This window comes from Bubalus bubalis, chromosome 10, assembly GCF_019923935.1.
Source record: "Bubalus bubalis isolate 160015118507 breed Murrah chromosome 10, NDDB_SH_1, whole genome shotgun sequence".
Taxonomy (NCBI): domain Eukaryota; kingdom Metazoa; phylum Chordata; class Mammalia; order Artiodactyla; family Bovidae; genus Bubalus; species Bubalus bubalis.
This window is the reverse complement of record NC_059166.1, coordinates 34813936-34836515: the sequence shown is the minus strand read 5'-3', so window position 1 is coordinate 34836515 and position 22580 is coordinate 34813936. Positions and strand designations below refer to the sequence as shown.

The window sequence follows — 22580 nt, the reverse complement described above, 5'->3', positions numbered from 1 at the left end:
TTACTGCCCAGATTATCTTTGTGGTTGTGGTAGCTCTCACTCTCCAACAGCCATTAGTTCTTCAAGTGACTTCCCTACTTCTCTCACCTTTTTTTCAGGGAACTCCATTTACACACATATTAGGCAACCTAAGTTGCCTCACGTCTCACTGGTGAACTATTCTTTTGTTGTTGTTGCTGTTGTTGTTATTTCTTTTTTTTTCCTCTGTTTTATTTTGGGTGGTTTTTATTGTTATGTCTCCCAAGTTCACTGTTTGTTGTTGTTGTTGTTGTTCTGTAGTGTCTCATCTGTTTTTCTCAGACCTTGCATTTTTTATCTCTAAAAGTTTAATGTGGTTTTTTTTTTATCACTAGCACGTTTCAACTTTTTAAACATAAAGAATACAATTAGAATAACTGCTTTGAAGCCCTTACCTGCTCATTCTGACATCTATGTTAGTTCTAAGTGGCTTTTGATTAATTGATTTATTTCTTCTTTGTGGGTCATATTTTCCTGTTTGTTACATGCCTGTTTGTCCGATATCAGGCACTTGTGGGGTGCTGGATGGTTTTGTCTTTCTATAATTATACTTGGGCTCTGTGCTGGGGGACAACTAAATTACTTTGATACAGGTTTTTCCTCTTGGGTTTTGCTTCTAATATTTGTTAGGAGGGACTAGAATAGTACCAGGCCAGAGCTCATTTTCAGAGAAGGTGATGGCACCCCACTCCAGTACTCTTGCCTGGAAAATCCCATGGACAGCATAGCCTGGTGGGCTGCAGTCCATGGGGTCTCGAAGAGTTGGACACAACTGAGCGACTTCACTGTCAATTTTCACTTTCATGCATTGGAGAAGGAAATGGCAACCCACTCCAGTGTTCTTGCCTGGAGAATCCCAGGGACGGGGGAGCCTGGTGGGCTGCCGTCTTTGGCGTCACACAGAGTCGGACATGACTGAAGTGACTTAGCAGCAGAGCTCATTTTTCCTTTCTACTGAGGCAAAATCCTTATTCTTCCCAGTGTCCCATGCATCTTGAGGCTTTCCAGTCTGGCTGATGGGAACAGACACAATTCCTGACCTTGGGTGAGAGCTGGGAGTGTTCTCTCTAATCCTTTCAAATGTGTTTTTCAGCTTCAGGTCGTTTGCTCAGGGACCCATGCTGGTCACTTCTCCGCTGAATCCACTCGGGGGAGCCCTTGCAGATCTCTGGAGTTTTCTCTCTGCAGCCCTCATTTCTCTGGCACTCTGTCCCATGAGTTCCAGATGCGTTGGTCTTTCTATTCTTGGCTTTTTTTTTCTGAACCTAGTGTGATGACTGGGCTCCATCTGGGTTTATCCTCCTTGAATAGGGGCCTTGACACCCAGGGATGTAAGCTGGTTAATCAAAGGGCTCACCTTGTTTTTTTCTCATCTCTTAAGGGATCACTCATCTTCACTGCCAGGTGTACAGCGTCTTACAAACCATTGTTTCATATATTTTGTCCTTGTTTTTCCCGGTCATTTCAGATGGGAGGGTAAATCAGATTCCTGTTATTCTATGTTGGTTGGAAGCAGAGGTTTTGGATATGAAGAGTTACAGATAAACGTTCATTATATATATATGGGTGTCACTGGGATATTGCATGAAATCAGCATCATAAAGTCAGTTATTTTATTTATTAAATATTTCCTTTTCCAATTGTTGCTTTTGTGTGCTTACCCAAAGTTTTTTTTTTTTGAATTCTGTTTTTAAATCTTTAGTTGGAGGGTAATTGCTTTACAAAGTTGTGTTGATTTCTGCCATATGCCAAACTTTGACATTATTGCAGATATAACCATCATAATGTATTTGGCATCATACACGTTGTAGTTTTTCCTCTCTTAAAAATAATATCTCAAGCCAGTATATTGCCTTTGTTGTAGAATAATTTATTTTTTGAGTTGCCATTTTTATGATTAAAGACAGCCACAGTAGCATTTTTTGTTTACATTTTAATTTTATTGGAGTATAGTTGATTTACATTATTGTAAATCAATTAGTTTCAGGTGTACAGCAGAGTGATTAAGTTCAGTTCAGTTCAGTCGCTCAGTCATGTCCGATTCTTTGCGACCCCATGAATCACAGCATGCCAGGCCTCCCTGTCCATCACAAACTCCCGGAATTCACTCAGACTCGTGTCCATCGAGTCAGTGATGCCATCCAGCCATCTCATCCTCTGTCATCCCCTTCTCTTCCTGCCCCCAATCCCTCCCAGCATCAGAGTCTTTTTCCATTGAGTCAGCTCTTCGCATGAGGTGGCCAAAGTACTGGAGTTTCAGCTTCAGCATCATTTCCTCCAAAGAAATCCCAGGGCTGATCTCCTTCAGAACGGACTGGTCAGATCTCCTTGCAGTCCAAGGGACTCTCAAGAGTCTTCTCCAACACCACAGTTCAAAAGCATCAATTCTTCAGCGCTCAGCTTTCTTCATAGTCCAACTCGCACATCCATACATGACCACAGGAAAAACCATAGCCTTGACTAGACGGACCTTTGTTGGCAAAGTAATGTCTTTGCTTTTGAATATGCTATCTAGGTTGGTCATAACTTTCCTTCCAAGGAGTAAGCGTCTTTTAATTTCATGGCTGCAGTCACCATCTGCAGTGATTTTGGAGCCCCAAAAAATAAAGTCTGACACTGTTTCCACTGTTTCCCCATCTATTTCCCATGAAGTGATGGGACCGGATGCCATGATCTTCGTTTTCTGAACGTTGAGCTTTAAGCCAACTTTTTCACTCACCACTTTCACTTTCATTAAGAGGCTTTTTAGTTCCTCTTCACTTTCTGCCATAAGGGTGGTGTCATCTGCATATCTGAGGTTATTGATATTTCTCCCTGCAATCTTGATTCCAGTTTGTGTTTCTTTCAGCCCAGGGTTTCTCATGATGTACTCTGCATAGAAGTTAAATAAGCAGGATGACAATATACAGCCTTGATGTACTCCTTTTCCTATTTGGAACCAGTCTGTTGTTCCATGTCCAATCTAACTGTTGCTTCCTGACCTGCATACAGATTTCTCAAGAGGCTGATTCAGTTATACATACATTTATTCCTTTTTAGATTCTTTTCTCATATAAGGTATCATATAGTAGCATTTTTAAGCTTCTTTTTATTTTCTTCAGATGCTGCAAAAAGGACGTTTCAAGAAAAAGGTATCTTGGCAGGAGAAAGCAGAACTTTTAAGCCTCATTTGACCTTCATGAAATTGTCCAGGTTACCATGGCTCCGGAAGAAGGTGAGTGAACATTTTATTATCAGCCTTGTTTTACCACCCACAGCATGAGTGACATTCGTAGTGGTTTTCGACATCCCTGTCACTATTGCTCCTGGGATTCCAGTTGGATTTGGTTCCAACTCCCAAGGATGCTGAGTTGGCTCCTGAGGCTCCATGGAGGCCATTACTGCTATCTCCTCCTTTGTCTCTGTGGCTCTTAGCTGCACACTGACCATTACTTACTGCTGCTTCATCTGTTGCTACATCTTGCTTCATCCCTTGAAAAGCCTTGGGGGGGTGGAGCCAGAGTTGGGTTTTGCTGCGTTGTTTTCTTCTGATTGTTTGCAGCCTGCTGCCTTCAGAGCTTCCTCCACTGGCCTGCATACACTGGTGCTGCTCCCTGTAGCTGGGTTCTTCAAGGTGGGACATGCTCTGCTCCCCTCCCCACTTTTATGTAGCTCTTTCCAAGTTTCTACAAAGCCACTGCTCTTTCAGCAGTTGTCTCTACTGAGGGCATGGAGCAGGTGTTGCAGGGACTGGGCAAGAGGGTAACAGAAGGGCCGCCCTCCCTAGCTCAGTATTTGAAAGTCCTTCTCCCTGGGAATGGTCAGCAGTGACACAAGCCAGGGGACATGTCTTTTGACTTCCCCTATCTCAGGGCGACTTGCTGCCTTCCTAAGCCATTGCCTCCTTCTTCCTCAGAGGCTGGAGGGACTTTGAACTTTTATCTGGAGTCACAAGCAGTTCTCCTGGAATCCTAAGGGCACCCTTCCTTGTTTCTCCCATTTCAGCCTAGGGAGGTTGTCATGCGAATTAAGGCATCTGCTGAGCTGCTCTGATGTACCAGAGTTTTGGAGATGGGCATGCAGATTAGTATTCGCTCCTGCTCTCCATAACCCTTTGCTGCAGTTCACACTTGATTTGCAGCTCTATAAATGAAGGTCATGTTTATTAGTAAGTAGATCTTTTTTCTAAATTTGAGAATTTGTATTTAATGTCTGTGCTCAGAAAGTCTTTTTGGTCCTGTAAAACATGTGTTTGGGTGGTTGGCCATCCTGTGCTTATGAGTTTACTACAAACTTTTGTAAAAATCACCCTATCCCCCATTATCTTGCATGTTTTTTTTTTTTTTTTCTGTGCTCAAATTAAATAATAACTGTATTAGATACCATTCCAGAATATTTAGGAAGAAATAATTTGTGTATATCATAGATTTTGGAATTAGGAATGATGAAAACTGACAAAACTTGTAGACTGACAGTTTACTCTTTTACTCGTTATCTTTCTTATCTTGCTTTCACGTGGATTGTCCTCTTCCCAGTGGTTTCAAACTTAATCCCAGAATGACAAATCAGTGGTGAAGGTAATACCCAAATTTCAAAATGTTTCTATCTTTATTAACTTTGAAATGAGAGCACCCAAGAATGTTTATCAAAGGGATGCATTTTAAATTAATTCTAGAATTTATATTTCAACATTTCAGACTGCATGCATTTTAAGTGATTTCTTGACAGATGATTTCACGGAGTCTGCTCCTTTTACTCTATAGAAAGGGGATCTGAGACTCAGAGGTTAAGTGGCTGAAATGAGATCACACTGTTCTCAGTTGCAGAGCCCCATCCAGAATCTATTTTCTTCTCTAATTCTCTTCTGGGTTTTCATTCTGGGTCCACTCATTTACAAGGGTGAGACCTTTGATAAAGTCAGTAATGGAATGTATTACCAACATTCAGTTTACTTAAGGTTGATAATGAAATAAAAGGGGCAGGGTAGAGGGATATTGAATAATTTTTTTTTCACTCATATTAAGAAGTTTGTGTCATTTCAAGTACTTATATTTTAAAAGTTATTTTAATTATAAAAGTGTTAGATGAATATATGCTCACTGAAAAAAATCTATCTACATACAGACCTACAGAGTGAAAGATAAATTTTTTCCCCTCATCACCAATCTCTCACTCCCTTCCTCCCTATTAATATCATTTCTCTTTTAGGTACCATTACTAGTATATCCTTCTGGCCTTTTCTTATTCCCTGCAAACGAAACTCTCCTTCAAATAAAGAACTCTCCTTCAAACTTCCTGATATGGAACTTCCTCTGCTCCAGTATGGTATTCTGGTTCTCAAACTAGAGAATTAAGTTTTCTAATTGAGATTCTGGGAAACATAAGACTTTTTTTTTTTTCTTTTTTTGACAATTATATGTTTTTCTAACACCAGGAGGCATTTACATATATATGTTAGTTGTCCATATTCTTAGTTTCATGAAATTCTAGTGGACTATATCTCATAAGGGAGTAGTAAAAGTAGTATGCTTTTTTTTTTGACTGGGCTGTGCAGCTTGTGGGATCTTAGTTCCCTGACCAGGGATTGAACCCATACCCTCAGCAGTGAAAAAATGGAGTCTTATGCACTGGACTGCCAGGGAATTCCCTTGAAAGTAGTTTTGTATATCTTCAAGCTCTTTTGATTATCACTATGTTTTCAAAGGGCTTACCTGGTGGCTCAGAGGTTAAAGCGTCTGCCTGCAATACGGGAGACCAGGGTTCAATCCCTGGGTCGGGAACATTGCCTGGAGAAGGAAGTGGCAACCCACTCCAGTATTCTTGCCTGGAGAATCCCATGGAGGGAGGAGCCTGGTAGGCTGCAGTCCATGGGGTCTCAAATAGTAGTTTTTTAAATCAAATGAATGAAGCCTCAGAAAAGCTTCTTTAAATTATTTTGTCTCTGAAACAGCTAAAATTCAACTTGTTTGTATCATTTCTTCAGAGTATGTTTGTTTCTCGTGGTTAGTCTCTGTTTAGGTCAGTGCTTTTTATAATGCTTTATTTTGGGTTTATTTTTCACACTGAGTGACTTTGTGTTGGTATTTTTGTGATCTGACATTGCAGAAACTGGTTTGTTAGAAGTGTGTGCTAACACTTGGTGGCAGAAGAAGACCAGTTTCAAATGAAATATGTATCTTAAGGCAGATCCAGATTCTTCAAGAAATAAATGCAATCTTTTCATGAATAGAACAGTTCTGTTTAATCATAAATTATTTTTTGGACTTCTTGGATATTTTTCCTGCGTTATAACTCTTTCAAATTACTAATATAGCACTTAAACTATCAAAGCTATTTGTTATTAATTGGCCCTTTCTTACAGCAGTTTTTCACAAAGTCAGACAATGAGACAACTTTAGAATGAAAGAAATCATCTTCTTTCAATGAAATTGTTTGCTCCCTTTTTCACTTGGACTGGTTTGCTTTGAGTGTAGAGTTTGATATGCACATAGCTAAGGACAGAGTGGTAGTTAATGGACCATATGATGATGAGGTTGGGGAAAGCAGGGAAGATCCCCTGGAGAAGGGCATGGCAACCCACTCCAGTATTCTTGCCTGGGAAATCCCATGGACAGAGGAAGCTGGTGGACTACAATCCATCAGGTCACAAAAGTTGCACATGACTCTGAATGCACGCAACAGAAGAGGGCCTGCCAGGTTGCACTGCCGCTGTCTTCTTTTCTGAAAGAAGGCACTTTAGGTGCCCTTGGTAAGAGCAGGCTTTAATTATTCCAGACAAAAACTGGTCTTAGAAATATCCTAAGTTAAACCAAGTCTGATTCACAAGATGGCAGAGTAGAAGGACGTGAGCTCATCTTCTCCTGTGAGAACTCCAAAATTGCAACTAACTGCTGAACATTCATCGACAGGAGAATGACTGATCACTTGGATCACAGCCTTGTCTAACTCAATAAAACTATGAGCCATGCCATGTAGAGCCACCCAAGATGGACAGCTCATGGTGGAAGGTACTGACAAAATGTGGTCCACTGGAGAAGGGAATGGCAAACCACTTTAGTATTCTTGCCTTGAGAACCCTGTGAACAGTATGAAAAGGCAAAATAAATATGACATTGAAAGATGAACTCCCCAGGTCAGTACGGCCAATATGCTCCTGGAGAAGAGTGGAGAAATAGTTCCAGGAAGAGTGAAGAGGCTGAGGCAAAGCGAAAATAGCACTCAGTTTTGGATGTGACTGGTAATGGAAGTAAAGTCCAATACTGTAAAGAACAATATTGCATAGGAACCTGGAATGTTAGGTCCTTGAATCAAGGTAAATTGGAAGTGGTCAAACAGGAGATGGCAAGAGTGAACATCTACATTTTAGGAATCAGTGAACTAAAATGGACTGGAATCGGTGAATTTAATTCAGATGACCATTATATCTACTACTGTGGGTAAGACTGTCTTCAAAGAAATGGAATAGCCCTCATAGCCAACAAAAGAGTCCAAAATGCAGTACTTGGGTGCAGTCTCAAAAATGACAGAATGATCTCTGTTTCCAAGGCAAACCATTTAATATCACAAAAATCCAAGGCTGTGCACCAACCACTAATACTGGAGAAGCTGAAGTTGAATGGTTCTATGACAACCTACAAGATCTTCTAGAACTAACACCAAAAAAAGATGTCCTTTTCATCATAGGGGACTGAAATGCAAAAGTAGGAAGTCAAGAGATGATACCTGGAGTAACAGCCAAGTTTGGCCTTGGAGTACAAAATGAAGCAGGGCAAAAGCTAACAGAGTTTTGCCAAGAGAATGCACTGGTCATAGTAAACACCCTCTTCCAAAAACACGAGATAACTCTACACATAGACATAACCAAATGGTCAATAGCGAAATCAGATTGATTATATTCTTTGCAGCCAAAGGTGGAGAAGCTCTATACAGTCAGTAAAAACAAGACCAGGAGCTGACTATGGCTCAGATCATGAACTCCTTATTGCCAAATTCAGACTGAAATTGAAGAAAGTGGGGAAGACCACTAGACCATTCAGGTATGACTTAAATCAAATGCCTTATGATTATACAGTGGAAGTGACAAATAGATTGAAGGGATTAGATGTGATACATAGAGTGCCTGAAGAACTATGGATAGAAGTTCGTAACATTGTACAGGAGGTGGTGATCAAAACCATCCCCAAAGAGAAGAAATGCAAAAAGGCAAAATGGTTGTCTGAGGAGGCCTTACAAATAGCTGAAAAAAGAATAGAAGTAAAAGGCAAAGGAGAAAAGTAAAGATATATTCATCTGAATGTAGAGTTCCAAAGAATAGCAAGGAGAAATAAGAAAGCCTTCCTCAGTGATCAATGAAAAGAAATAGAGGAAAAGAATAAAATGGGAAAGACTAGAGATCTCTTCCAGAAAATTAGAGATGCCAAGAGATTATTTCTTGCAAAGATGGGCACATTAAAGGACAGAAATAGTATGGACCTAAAAGAAGCAGAAGATATTAAGAAGAGGTGGCAAGAATACACAGAAGAACTGTAAAAAAAAGATCTTCATGACTCAGATAACCACGATGGTGTGATCACTCACCTAGAGCCAGACATCCTGGAATGTGAAGTCAAGTGGGCCTTAGGAAGCATCACTACAGACAAAGCTATTGGAGATGATGGAATTCCAGCTGAGCTCTTTCAAGTCCTAAGAGATGATGCTGTGAAAATGCTGCATTCAATATGCCAGCAAATTTGGAAAACTCAGCAGTGGCCACAGGACTGGAAAAGGTCAGTTTTCATTCCGATCCCAAAGAAAGGCAATGCCAAAAATGTTCAAACTACCACATAACTGCACTTATTTCACACGCTAGCAAGGTAATGCTCAAAATTCTCCAAGCCAGGCTTCAACAGTATGTGAACCATGAACTTTCAGAAGTTCAGGTGGAATTAGAAAAGGCAGAGGAACTAGAGGTCAAATTGATAACATCTGTTGGATCATAGAAAAAGCAAGAGAGTTCCAGAAAACATCTACTTCTGCTTTATTGACTATGTTAAAACCTTTGACTGTGTGGATCACAGCAAACTGGAATTTCTTAAAGAGATGGGAATACCAGACCACCTGACCTGCCTCCTGAGTAATCTGTATGTGGGTCAAGAAGCAACAGTTAGAACTGGACATGGAACAACAGACTGGTTCCAAATTGGGAAAGGAGTATGCCAAGGCTGTATATTGTCACCATGCTTATTTAACTTATATGCAGAGTACCTGATGTGAAATGCTGGACTGGATGAAGTACAAGCTGGAATTAAGATTTCCAGGAGAAATATCAGTAACCTCAGATATGCAGATGACACCACCCTTATGGCAGAAAGTGAAGAGGAACTGAAGAGCCTCTTGATGAAAGTGAAAGAAGAGAGTGAAAAAGCTGGCTTAAAACTCAACATTCATAAAAGGAAGATCATGGCATCCAGTCCCATCCCTTCATGGCAAATAGATGGGGAAACAATGGAAACAGTGAGAGACTTTATTTTCTTGGGCTCCAGAATCACAGCAGATGGTGACTGCAACTATGAAATTAAAAGACCCTTACTCCTTGGAAGAAAAACTATGACCAACTTAGCATATTCAAAAGCAGAGACATTACTTTGCCAACAAAGGTCCATCTAGTCTAAGCTATGGTTTTTCCAGTGGTCATGTATGCATGTGAGAGTTGGATCATAAGGAAAGCTGAGGGCTGAAGAAATGATGCTTTTGAACTGTGGTGTTGGAGAAGACTCTTGGGAGTCCCTTGAACTGCAAGGAGATCCAACCAGCCCATCCTAAAGGAAATCAGTCCTAAATATTCATTAGAAGGATTAATACTGAAGCCAAAGCTCTGATACTTTGATTACCTGATGCGAAGTACTGACTCATTAGAAAAGACCCTGATGTGAGAAAGATTGAAGGCAGGAGGAGAAGGGGACGACAGAGGATGAGATGGTTGGATTGCATCACTGACTCGATGGACGTGAGTTTGAGTCAGCTCTGGGAGTGGATGTTGGACAGGAAAGCCTGGTTTGCTGTAGTCCTTGAGGTTGCAAAGAGTTGGACAGGACTGAGCAACTGAACTGAACTGAACTGACGTTAAAGCAGATTGTTTCAGTAACCTGTTCCTGAATCTCCCAATGCCTAACAACTTAAAATTTTTAGTTGTTTTTGAGTCTCTTTTCATATTATCAAGTGCACTTAGTTCTGTGGCTATAATATGGAATTCTCTTTGGATTTTTCTTAGTTAAAAATCAATAAATGAAAACACAACACAGTTTCTCTTTTTGTTTTAATTTTTTTTAAGCTAAAAATGTGGTGCAATCTACTGTGAGATGGAATTGTAATTTCTCCTGAGAGTCTAGGTGCCATTAGTCAACTGTGTCATCTCTTGTGTGTCAGAGCACTATATATAGCAACTGACTTCACTTTTGTTTCTAAGGCATTTTTCAGCTTCTTGCTGTTCTGTTGTCTGTGTCTGTGTTTTGAGATAAACCTAAGTATGCCTTTTAATTGTTTAAAAATTGGAAATGCTGTCTTCAAAGGTAGACTCACTAAATGTTCATTTGTAACCTTTCAGTAATTTATACATCTTTGAACATTGAAATATATAGGAAATAATAAGCAGAAAGCAAAATTATTTTTAAGGAAGAAATCTGGGATTTGATTCATGTCAAAATACCAAAATGGCTCCTGGTTGACCTTTATTCTGTTAAGAGATTTTGAAAAATTTGAAAACTCTAGAAGAAAATGACCCAGTCAACCTAATATTATTAAATCTGTGCAGAGTGGAATGGAGATTTGAAGTAAGTGTTTTCATTGACATTTCCTGAAAGTTTTCTCTCAGGACATCTCTCAGGATTTTATGTGAGGTAAGGATTCTGTGATCAAGTGCATGTTAGCAGTGATGGGTTAAAGTTAATCTGAGTCTTTATTTCAGGATTTCTTAGGATCTCCGAAATGTGAATGTTTACTGTGAATCTTAAGAGCTTCCAACAACAAAAGTTTAATTTTTTGCCTCTGGGTCATCTGTGGCTCTGTTCCACATTGTCTTTATTCACGACCTTGGTTTAGCAGCTTACATCTAGGACTTCACTGGCCTTTGACTGAAGGAAGAGAGAGATGGTGATAAACAGCTGAAAGTTTCTGCTAAGAAGTGATGCACGTCATTCCTGGTCATGTCTTATTGGCCAAAGAAGGTCACATGGTCCTTTCCGGGTTCAACAGAGCAGGATATATAACCCACTTGCAGCAAATGACACCACAAGAAGGGCAGTGAATATTTTGAACATTATACATCCTACCTGAGCATTGTTTCCTAAATGTACTTGATAAGCGTGGCCTCTTTTTCATCTCCCATGTTGTAGCACATCGTTTAGGCAACGCTGGTCTTGATCATTCAGACTTAAATGATACCTTTTCTTCAAACATACAGATTCACTGGCCAGTTTACTTACTTTCAAGCATTTGTATCCCAAGGCAAGATTCTGATTTAAATGCCGTTAAAAAAAACAGAGTTTTAGAGCTAGGATTAAAAGATGCAATAATGAAGTATTTGAGGTAATTAGAGTTGCATGGGTTTGCCTTCAGTTCAGTCCAGTCACTCAGTCGTGTCCCTGTGTCCTCTTTGTGACCCCATGAACCGCAGCACATCCAGCCTCCCTGTCCATCACTTAATCCCGGAGTTCACCCAAACCCATGTCCATTGAGTCGGTGATGCCATCCAACTATTTAACCCTCTGTCGTCCCCTTCTCCTCCTGCTCTCAATCTTTCCCAGCATCATGATCTTTTCAAATGAGTCATGCAGAAGTATAACTAGTTTTGGAGAAGGCAATGACACCCCACTCCAGTGTTCTTGCCTGGAAAATCCCATGGACAGAGGAACCTGGTGGGCTGCCATCTCTGGGGTCGCACAGAGTCGGACATGACTGAAGCGACTTAGCAGCAGCAGCAGCAAACTAGTTTACACTGGAATTTTATTTCCAATCCTAAATATGAAAGGATTTACTTTGACCATTTATTAGAACCATATTCTGCCAAGGAAAGGTACCTCAAAAACAGAATAATACTAAATTACTCAATTCTTCCAACTGATAAGCCCTATAAATTAAAGATGAATAATATTGTTGTTTTCTCTTTGCAAGGGCAAAAATTCACATTATCTGTAGTTAAAGACTTAAGACATCTAGCTCGTATCACCTATAGCGACATATTATATATTTATTATTTATTTTATTTTTGGTTGCACTGGGCCTTCCTTTCACAGGCTTTCTCTAGGTGCGGAAAGCAGGGCTACTGTTTAGTTAGAGTGTGCAGGCTTCTCATTGCATTGGCTTCTCTTGTCGCAGAACATGGGCTCTTAGTTCATGGGCTTCAGTAGTTGCAGCACGTAGTCTCAGTAGTTTTTGTGCAAAGGCTTAGTTGCTCTGTGGCATGTGGAATCTTCCTGGACCAGGGATCGAAACCATGGCCCCTGTATTGGCAGGCAGATTTCCATCCAATGTACCACCAGGGAAGTCCAACGTTTTTAATTGTTAGTAAACTCTATGACACCATTTTGGAGACCCATCTTTAAGGCCTTTTAAGTACATCTGTGTCTTTACATTGACCTCAAGCTGATGGCCAGTGTGTGAAGGTACTTTTCTTCCTTCCTTGGCTACAGCCTTCTCTACAGCTGAATTTGATTCTGATTTGTTACATAACTTTATTTAGAGCAGAACATTTCATTCAGAGTGGTTTCACTTTTGTCTCCAGCACAGCTGTGGGATGTTAATCAGCCATTACCTGGGAGAATGTTCTGTGACCTTCTCTAGTGGTCCTGGACCTTTAGCAGCATCCCTCCTCCCCCACCTTCATACTCCATCCTGTTTTCATGACTTGGTCCCTTTGGATTCCATCTTGCTCCTCGTCCTCCCTGACCTATCCTGATAATCAGAGAATCGTAAATAGGACCTTGTGCTCTTGATTTCCAGTGCAGATATGGGGGCAGTAGTCTCCTGGTAATTAGCTGAGTGGATAGGAAAATCATGTGAAACATATTTCCCAACAGATTGTAACTTTCTGTCAGGTATATCCCTACAGGCATGTGCTTAAATTGTACACAATGGGGATGAGGTCTACGTGCAGGTAATGGTGTCAGGTTTGGCTGGTCTAGGTTTCCTGGGTGATGAACATACTGGGTAGAGCAGAAAAGCAAGCGGAATATGCCAGTGTTTATGATCTTTGGCAAACTATCATCCTAACTATCAGCAAACTATCAGCCAGGGTCCCCTGTCCATCACCAACTCCTGGAGCTTACTCAAACTCATGTCCATAAGTTGGTGAAGCCATCCAACCATCTCATCCTCTGTCGTCCCTTTCACCTCCTGCCTTCAATCTTTCCCAGCATCAGGGTCTTTTCCAGTGAGTCAGTTCTTCCCATCGGGTGGCCAAAGTATTGGAGTTTCAACTTCAGCATCAGTCCTTCCAATGAATATTCAGGACTGATTTCCTTTAGGAGGGACTGGTTGGATCTCCTTATAGTCCAAGGGACTCTCAAGAGTCTTCTCCAACACCACAGTTCAAAAGCATCAATTCTTTGATGCTCAGTTTTCTTTATAGTCCAATTCTCACATCCGTACATGACTTCTAGAAAAACCATAGCTTTGGCTAGATGGACCTTTGTTGGAAAACTAATGTCTCTGCTTTTTAATATGCTGTCTAGGTTTGTCATAGCTTTTCTTCCAAGGAGCAAGCATCTTTTAATTTCATGGCTGCAGTCACCATCTGCAATGATTTTGGAGCCCCCAAAAATAAAGTCTCTCACTGTTTCCATTGTTTCCCCATCTATTTGCCATGAAGGGATGGGACCAGATGCCATGATCTTAGTTTTCTGAATGTTGACTTGTAAGCCAAGTGATGTTTATCAGTTCAGTTCATTTCAGTTCAGTCACTTAGTCGTGTCTGACTCTTTGTGACCCCATGGACTGCAGCATGCCAGGCCTCCCTGTCCAACACCAATTTCCAGAGTTTACCAAAGCTCATGTCCATTGAGTCTGTGTTGCCATCCAAACATCTCACCCTCTTGTCCCCTTCTCCTCCCGCCTTCAATCTTACTGAGCATCAGTGATGTCTATGGATGCATGTAAAAGATTTTGCCAGTGTATATATAATCCCTGCTACATTGTCTAAGTTTTCAGTTCTCATTTAGGTTGGATCTGAGGCTATAGTTTGGTCTAAAATTCTGTCTGTGGATAATCCAATCAATTTATATGAATGATTCCGTACTTCCGATCTCTAGGCTATAAAAGCAGAACACATTCAACCACAATATAAGTATGTTGCAGTATATAGGCCAGTGTTACAGGACAAGTTAAAATTATTCATTAGGATTTTTCATGAACTTATTTCTGAATGAGCTTTTGCAGAACAGCTTCACTGTCATTTTTCGTCGTTAAGATCCTGAGAATTTCTTGCACCAGTGACTTGCTGATATTTACCTACTTAATGTTGAGAGAACTGTTGATTAAATGGAAAGCTATTGCAATGAAGAATGAAAACATCTTAAATTGAGTTATAAGTTTATAGTTTGTATTTGGGAAGAAATTTGGTGACTGGATATTTTATGTTTTATCTTTAGTTTATAGAAATAAATGGTTACATTGGTAAATTCAGGAGAACATGTTATTATTTGCTCCAAAGAGCAAAATATTAGGAAAACAGATGGGATTAGGAGTAGGATATAACTTGTTTACACTTGAGTAACCCTAGGCTGCACTGAGCCAAGAACACAGCTGGACTTTGATCAAGGGGAGTTGAGGTTCCAGCTGAGATTGGGCTGTCTAGGGAGCATTCCTAGATGCCTTAGTTATGGGTCTCTGCTTTATTGAAATTAAAAAGTTCAGTTCAGTCACTCTGTCATGTCTGACTCTTTGCAACCCCATGGACTGCAGCATGCCAGGCTTCCCTGTCCAACACCAGCTCCTGGAGCTTACTCAAACTCATGTCCATAGAGTCAGTGAAGCCATCCAACCATCTCATCCTCTGTCGTCCCTTCTCCTCCTGCTTTCAATCTTTCCCAGCATCAGGGTCTTTTCCAGTGAGTCAGTTCTTCCCATTAGGTAGCCAAAGTATTGGAATTTCAGCTTCAGCATCAGTCCTTCCAATGAATATTCAGGACTGATTTCCTTTAGGATGAACTGGTTGGATCTCCTTGCTGTCCAAGGGACTCTCAAGAGTCTTCTCCAACACCACAGTTCAAAAGCATCAATTCTTTGGCACTCAGCTTCCATTATAGTCCAACTCTCACATACATACATGACTACTGGAAAAACCATAGCTTTGACTAGACGGACCTTTGTTGGCAAAGTAGTGTCTCTGCTTTTTAATATGCTATGTAGGCTGGTCATAGCTTTTCTTCCAAAGAGCAAGCATCTGTTAATTTCATGGCTGCAGTCACCATCTGCATTGATTTTGGAGCCCCCCCAAAATAAAGTCTGTCACTGTTTTCATTGTTTCCCCATCTATTTGCCATGTAGTGATGGGGCCAGATGCCATGATATTAGGTTTCTGAATGTTGAGGTTTAAGCCAGCTTTTTCACTCTCTTCTTCCACTTTCATCAAGAAACTCTTCAGTTCTTCACTTTATGCCATAAGAATGGTATCATCTGTGTATCTGAGGTTATTGATGTTTGTTTCTCCTGGCAATCTTGACTCCAGCTTGTGCTTCATCCAGCCCAGCATGTCTCATGATGTACTCTGCATATAAGTTAAATAAGCAGGGTGACAATATACAGCCTTGACGTACTCCTTTCCCTATTTGGAACCAGTCTGTTGTACCATGTCCAGTTCTAACTGTTGCTTCTTGACCTGCATACAGATTTCTCAGGAGGCAGGTAAGGGGGTCTGGTATTCCCATCTGTTGAAGAATTTTCCGCAGTTTGTTGTGATCCACACAGTCAAAGACTTTGACGTAGTCAATAAAGCAGAAGTAAATGTTTTTCTGGAACGCTCGTGTGTTTTTGATGATCCAACGGATGTTGGCAATTTGATCTCTGGTTCCTCTGCCTTTTCTAAATCTAGCTTGAACATCTGGAAGTTCACAATTCATGTGATGTTGAAGCCTGGCTTGGAGAATTTTGAGCAGTACTTTGCTAGCGTGTGAGATGAGTGCAATTGTGTAGTAGTTTGAACATTCTTTGGCATTGGAATGAAAACTGACCTTTTCCAGTCCTGTGGCCACTGCTGAGTTTTCCATATGAGAAATGAGAAAAGCCATATGCAAATATCAGAAACAGTTATATGGCCAAACAGCATATGTTTTCTTATGCTGTACTTGAGAAATCTTGAGGAGGAATTGAGGTTTGCTAAGTAGACAAAAAATGAGCCTAGATGGGAGCAGTCTGTGTTGTAAATAAAGGTATTGTAATGTCCCTGTGCTTTTGCATTGAATCTGTGACTTTGAGAACTTCCCTGAGTGCCCTCAATATGTTCTTTTCCGGTTAACATGCCATTCATAGTCAGTATAAATGGGCTAACTGCAACCAAATTCGTGTTTCTGCCTCTGATCTTTTTGATTCCAGCAACTCATAAAAGCAATACCACGAAGCAATGCAGCATATTCTCTTGGTGCTTTTTGTGAAGTGGCTTGTTTTACTGGGAGTTGTCTATCACCTCTTCTCTGACAGCTTTCCTTGCCACTTGATACCCCCAAGGATCATCCATCTCTTCTCAGTGTTAGGACAGCGAGAAGGAGATGTCAACAACAGATTCAAAACATAGCCCTAGTGGCTTTGTTTCTACGTTTTACTTGCTGAAAGGTGCAATATTGTAAATGTTAGATATAATGCTGGGGTAAAGAGTTTCTACTTTTTCTTTCTCTAAAGCCTCAAGATTAAACAAAGCAGTAGTGCTAAACGCAAGTATATAAATAGAGGGATTAAGGGGATGACCTCTCTGAAAAGCTTCATGGTGAGATGCATAGATGCTCCAGCATTAAGTAAGTTAAAAAGAAGAACTGAGAAATACTGGATGTTCAGATAAACAGCTGGTTTAAAAAATGCAGATAATCTCTGCCAGTGTTTTAGTTGATTATTTGCATGTTAGCAGTAGAGGAGTTCTTCTTACAGTCTGGATACTTTGGATAATTTTTACTGTGTGTAAGTAACATTACGAACTCTTTGCCATCTCCCTTTATAAAATTCATTTACTATGGATGTATAATTATCACTTTATTTATTAATACTAATGCAGCATATTAAATATAGGTGTTTTAGATGCTAGAAATTCTCATAGCAATTTTCACATTGGTTTTAGCAATGATAGTATATATGATTATATCTTAAGAATGATTAGTATTCTTAGAATTTTAATCTTTTAAATAGTGAAAGAGCTTGAATATTATCATTCTGTTCTTTTTCAATTTATTTGTGTTTTCCACTTACCCTGAATCTAAGTCCAAGCTCTCCCTCTTACTAGCTGTGTGTCCATCAGTAAGTGACCTGATTTCTCTGTGAATCAATTTCCTTATCAGGGGATAATAATGGTACTAGTCTCAGAGGGTTATTGCAGTTATTAACTAAGCTAATAAGTTCTTAGAGTAGTGCCTGTACATAGTAAATACTATAGAAGTATTTTCTAGTATTGTTAAACTGATGGTAGAAAGCATCATTTTTTTTTTTCAGATTGGTACAAAACAATGAGCAAAGTAGAACTGTTTTTTCTATTTCCCATCACTCGTTAACTTTTTCATCTCTGAAGTTACTGACAGGCCTGAGGCAGGGTGTTAGGGCCCCAGCCAGGGAAGAAATAGGCATTGCTAGACAGAGGGTCCAGGCACAGCCCAGGCTGACAGGCCGGCTGAGAGCAGCAGGAGGAGGAGATGGGAAAGCTGCAAGGCAGTTCTCAGCCAGGGATGCTAGGCACTGGATCTGAAACCACCATGCTATTCGAGAACACACTGGCTGTGCGGTGGAGACTCCTCATGTCTTTCCGTCCCTGTCATGAACAGGCTTGGATGGACTGAGCCTGAATGGGAGGGGTCTCCATTTTCCCCACTGATAGGGGCTGAGGGAAAGACTATAGCTGACAAGGAGGTCATCAAGTGTCTGAATCCGGGGAAAGATGGAAGTAAAACAGTACAAATAAGTGAAAAATGTAGTTTTGCCAAGAGACAGAGTCATTAAGAATTGTAAAGTAAGATTTGCTTCAGGGAAGCCCCTTGTGGATAGAGAATCTTTTTATAACTTTGAATCACCAATATGTAACTTTTCACTAGGAATAGTGATCATTAAGAATAATTTTAGGGACTTTCCCTGATGGTCCAGTGGCTAAGACTCCATGTTTCCAATGCAGGGGGCACAGGTTCAATTCCTGGCCAGGGAACTAGATCCTGCATGCTGCAACTAAAATTTGGCACAGCAAAATAAACAAACAGAGAAATGAATAAATATTAAGAAAAAATAAAATATGTGGGCTCTCTGGGAAACAGAAAGTCACTGAAAACCCACTTTAAAAAATAATAAGTTTAGTTTTCTAACTGGTATCATATCACTAAAGATATATAACTTTTTATCACTTATGAAAATGAACATAAAAGATTACCATTCTTTTATCAGCTGATGCCTAAAATTACAGGCCAGTTTGGATTGGGTCTTAATTTGCATCTTGAATATTTATTTCATATCATTATCACAGAAAACATGCATTTCTTTCATAGCTGCTGGGTGACAGAAATAAACTATTGGAAAATAACAGAGCTCCAGGAATATCAAACTTAACCTCAAAAGGACACATTTTTTTTTTTTTTTTTTTGGTCTGATATGCAGCCTATACATTTTTGCATCATGGAAGTTGTAATCATTATAATAAGATAACAAGTAACAGTATGAAATTATCTTTTATTACAAAAAAATTAACCTTCTTAACAAAACTGGCATCCCATTGTTTTTCTGATCACAATAACTTTGTTGTAGAAACTAAATTTGAATAATAAGTATTTTATCTTTCAGAACCTTAGCTGAATGATTTTCACATTGAGATTGTTAACTAATATGAATTTTCTTATTTTGTGGCTGTTTACTTCCTAAATTGAAAATAGAGATGGATGCATAGGTGTATAAGACTGAGCCCTCTTTGGTACATATTAAATTTTGCACATCATGATATGATGAATGCTTCCTGAGTAAATAATACCCATGAATTATCAGAAGCAACCATCAGACGATTGTAAAAATACTTACACTCTCAATGGCATTTTTCCTGTATTGGCTGTTTGGGTGCCAAGTAACAATCGAGAATGAAGTCCCTCTGGGTTTCATGGTCCACTGTATAAGAAATTATCATGTGGCTGTGAACAGCACTGATAATTCTCCCTAAACTGTACCCGAAACTAGGCCAAAGGGAAGTAAAACCCCAATCATTTCTGATGATTAATTAAGATAGTCTTGAACAAGTTTTGTTTGATGTTTCTTGCCACTAATTTATTGTTTCGAAGTGTGACATTCTGTCTTTAAATTCCTATTTTCTCCTTCAGTGTTATGATGTATAATTGATAAGTCAGTTATATTGGTTACAGTTATCAATACAAAGCCTTAAAAATACACCCTGTTCCTTATTATGCAAAAATAATTTTCAAGCATAGTACTAGACAGTCACCAGGCATATTCAGCATTCCAGGATGCAGCACCCTTAGCATGGTTTTGTTGAAGATACCCTATATGTTGTTTGAAAGAATCCCAACTCTCTCAGCCTTTACAGGTCAAATTTTCCTGCCTCTACCCATTTTTGAGGCTTTTCTTTGGGCTTTACTAATATGTTATGGGCTTCCCTGGTGGCTCAGATGGTAAAGAATCTGCATGTAATGCAGGAGACCTGGGTTTGATCCCTGGATGGGGCAGATCTCCTGAAGAAGGAAATGGCAACCCACTCCAGTATTCTTGCCTGGGAAGTCCCACGGACAGAGGAGCTTGGTGGGCTACAGTCCATGGGGTCACAAAGAGTCTAACATGACTTAAAGACTCAACAACAACAACATGTTAAACTTCCATCTTTTCTTTAAATGATGAGGTACCTTGGAAAGGGTCTGCGCTATGAAGAAGGGAAGCAAAGACTAATTTGTGGTCCAAAACCTGAAAACCATCCTTTTTAGCTTTAAAATATACCTTTGTAGTCTGATGTCTCTGGCACTAGTTTGAGAACCCTCTGGATCCATTTGGAAAATTAGAGGCTGCTTAGTCTTACTCTATAGATACCCAATTTTGATGTACTTGTTTATTTTTTTGAATGAAAGTCCTTTCCTTATTATGAAGGAGAAATACCACCTGCTGCCGCTGGATAGTGAGACTAATTCACATAGATTTTACTAGAAAAGAAATATATTTCCAAGGGACAAAAAAGCCTTAAAAAAGTCCTGCAAAATACATTGTCAAACAAAAAATTCCCTGGAGAACAAGGACCATGCTAATATTATATAACACACAAAGCTGTTCTGGATACTTGTATTATTGAAGATATTTTCTGATCAGAGCATATAACTTTTAGTGCCTCCTAAGGTCTCCTGCCTCTTTGAACCACAGCTCTCTCTGTAAGTTATGGGTTAAAGAACTAAGTTCATTTCATTTTCCAGTAAAAAATAGCTTCTTAAGATTCATGTTGGAAGTCATCTGTGGAGAATTCTTGCAAAACAGTTGGTACTTACTTTTTGCTAAAATTAAATTAATTAGCCTAACAGATTAGAGTAGCTTTTATGTTTCCTTTATTCCTTATTTTTTTAAAAAAAAATAGTGACATCTTACAAAACTGAAATGGAGATTATAGTGGCCATACAGTGCTGGCAATGGTATCTTGAAAACTGAAGGTCTTAATTTTTCTGCTAAGTTATCACTAATCTTTTGTCTGTTCAAAGGGAATGAATGATACCCTTTCCCCAACCCATCCCCACACAACAAACACACACAAATGAAAAAGCATTTGAAAGAGAAATAAGATGGTCAGTTTCCATTTACTCAGAACTTTTCCCCCCTGAGATCTTACCTATGATTTTCAGTAGTCTTTCCTAATAATAATTATCTACAATATATTATAGCATTTACCATATTTCACTGTTTTAAGCACTTTTATAAATTGACTCATTTAGTGCATATAGCACTTAGAGGTGGGTATGATTGTTAGCCTCATTTTAAGGATAAGGAAACTGAAATGAAGCCACATGGCTGAGAAGTGGCCAAGCAGGGACTTGCCCTCATGCACTAACTGACCCTCAGCATTAGGCTCTGCTGTCCCTCATGGACTTCTGCTCACCAAATCAAAAGAAATCCATTCATTTTCTTTCTTGCTAAACTCTGAATGAACAGCATTTGATGTTGTCAACTATTCTCTTCTTGAAACTTTATCCTCCTTTGCACTTGTGACAGTTATTTATCGAGCCCTGCTTCATGTCAAGCACTGTTCTAGGGACTGAGGATGGTGGTGGTGGTTTAGTTGCTAAGTCATGTCTGACTCTTGTGACCCCATGGACTGTGTAGCCTGCCAGGCTCCTCTATCCATGGGATTCTCCAGGCAAGTATACTGGAGTGGGTTACTATTTCCTTCTCCAGGTGATCTTCCCAAGCCAGGAATTGAACCCGGGTGTCCTGCATTGCAGGCAGATTCTTTACTGACTAAGCTATAAGGGAAGCCCATAAGCTATAAGGGACTGAGGATATATATTTCAGAGAATAAAAATCAGACAAAAATCCTTGTGTGGCGCTCCTGTTCTAATGGAGAGAGACAGCTAGACAGACAGTGACATAAACATGAACTACATAATATGTTAGAAGATGGCAAGTGCTATGGAGAAACATAAGTATGTATAGGGGGAGAAAGAGAGAGAGGATTTGGGAGGGCTGCTTGGGGACGAGGGATGGCGTGGTTAAGTGAAGCCCTATTGTTCAGTTGCTAAGTTGTATCTGACTCTTTACAATCCTATGGACTGCACCCCACCAGGCCTCCCTGTCCCTCCTTATCTCCTGGAGTTTGCCCAAGTTCACGTCCATTGAATCGGTGATACTATCCAGCCATCTCATCCTCTGCTGCCCTCTTCTCCTTTTACCTTCAATCCTTCCCAGCATCAGGGTCTTTTCCAATGGGTCATCTGTTTGTGAACTTCAGCTTCAGCATTAGTCTTTCCATTGAGCATTCAGGGTTGATTTCTCTTAGGATTGACTGGTTTGATCTCCTTGCTGTCCAAGGGGCTCTCGATAATCTTCTCTCGCACCACAATTCAAAAGCATCAATTCTTAGGCATCTTTTTATATAAAAAGGTAATAAATGAAGCCCTATTAAGAAAGTAATATTTGAGCAGAGAATTAAAGGAGAAGAGGATGGACGATGAAGACACCTGGGGGAGGAGCATTTCAGGAGCGGGGACAGGCAGCACAGGGCCTGTGAGGTTGGCTCTGCCTGGCTTGTTCACAGAAGAGCAAGGAGGTTGGGGAGGCTGCTGAGGGATGAAGGCGAGAGTGGTGGACACGAGGCCCATGAGGTCCAGGGAGAGCAGATCAGAACCCTGCAGGTGGGTTGGGGCAGTTTGGCTCCTCTGAGAAAAATGGAGACCCTTTGGAGA

The 22580-nt window shown here is 40.1% G+C and overlaps 1 protein-coding gene across 3 annotated transcripts in view; it reads left to right on the top strand.

Moving 5' to 3' along the window:
* The window catches only part of AKAP7 (A-kinase anchoring protein 7), a 125416-nt gene that overhangs the window by 43151 nt on the left and 59685 nt on the right, over nucleotides 1-22580 (top strand). For all 3 annotated transcript variants that reach the window (XM_044924225.2, XM_006046296.4, XM_025294531.3), the window contains exon 6: nucleotides 3120-3232. In XM_044924225.2, coding sequence (XP_044780160.1) covers nucleotides 3120-3232 — 113 coding nt within the window. The remainder of the gene's footprint in view (nucleotides 1-3119; nucleotides 3233-22580) is intronic.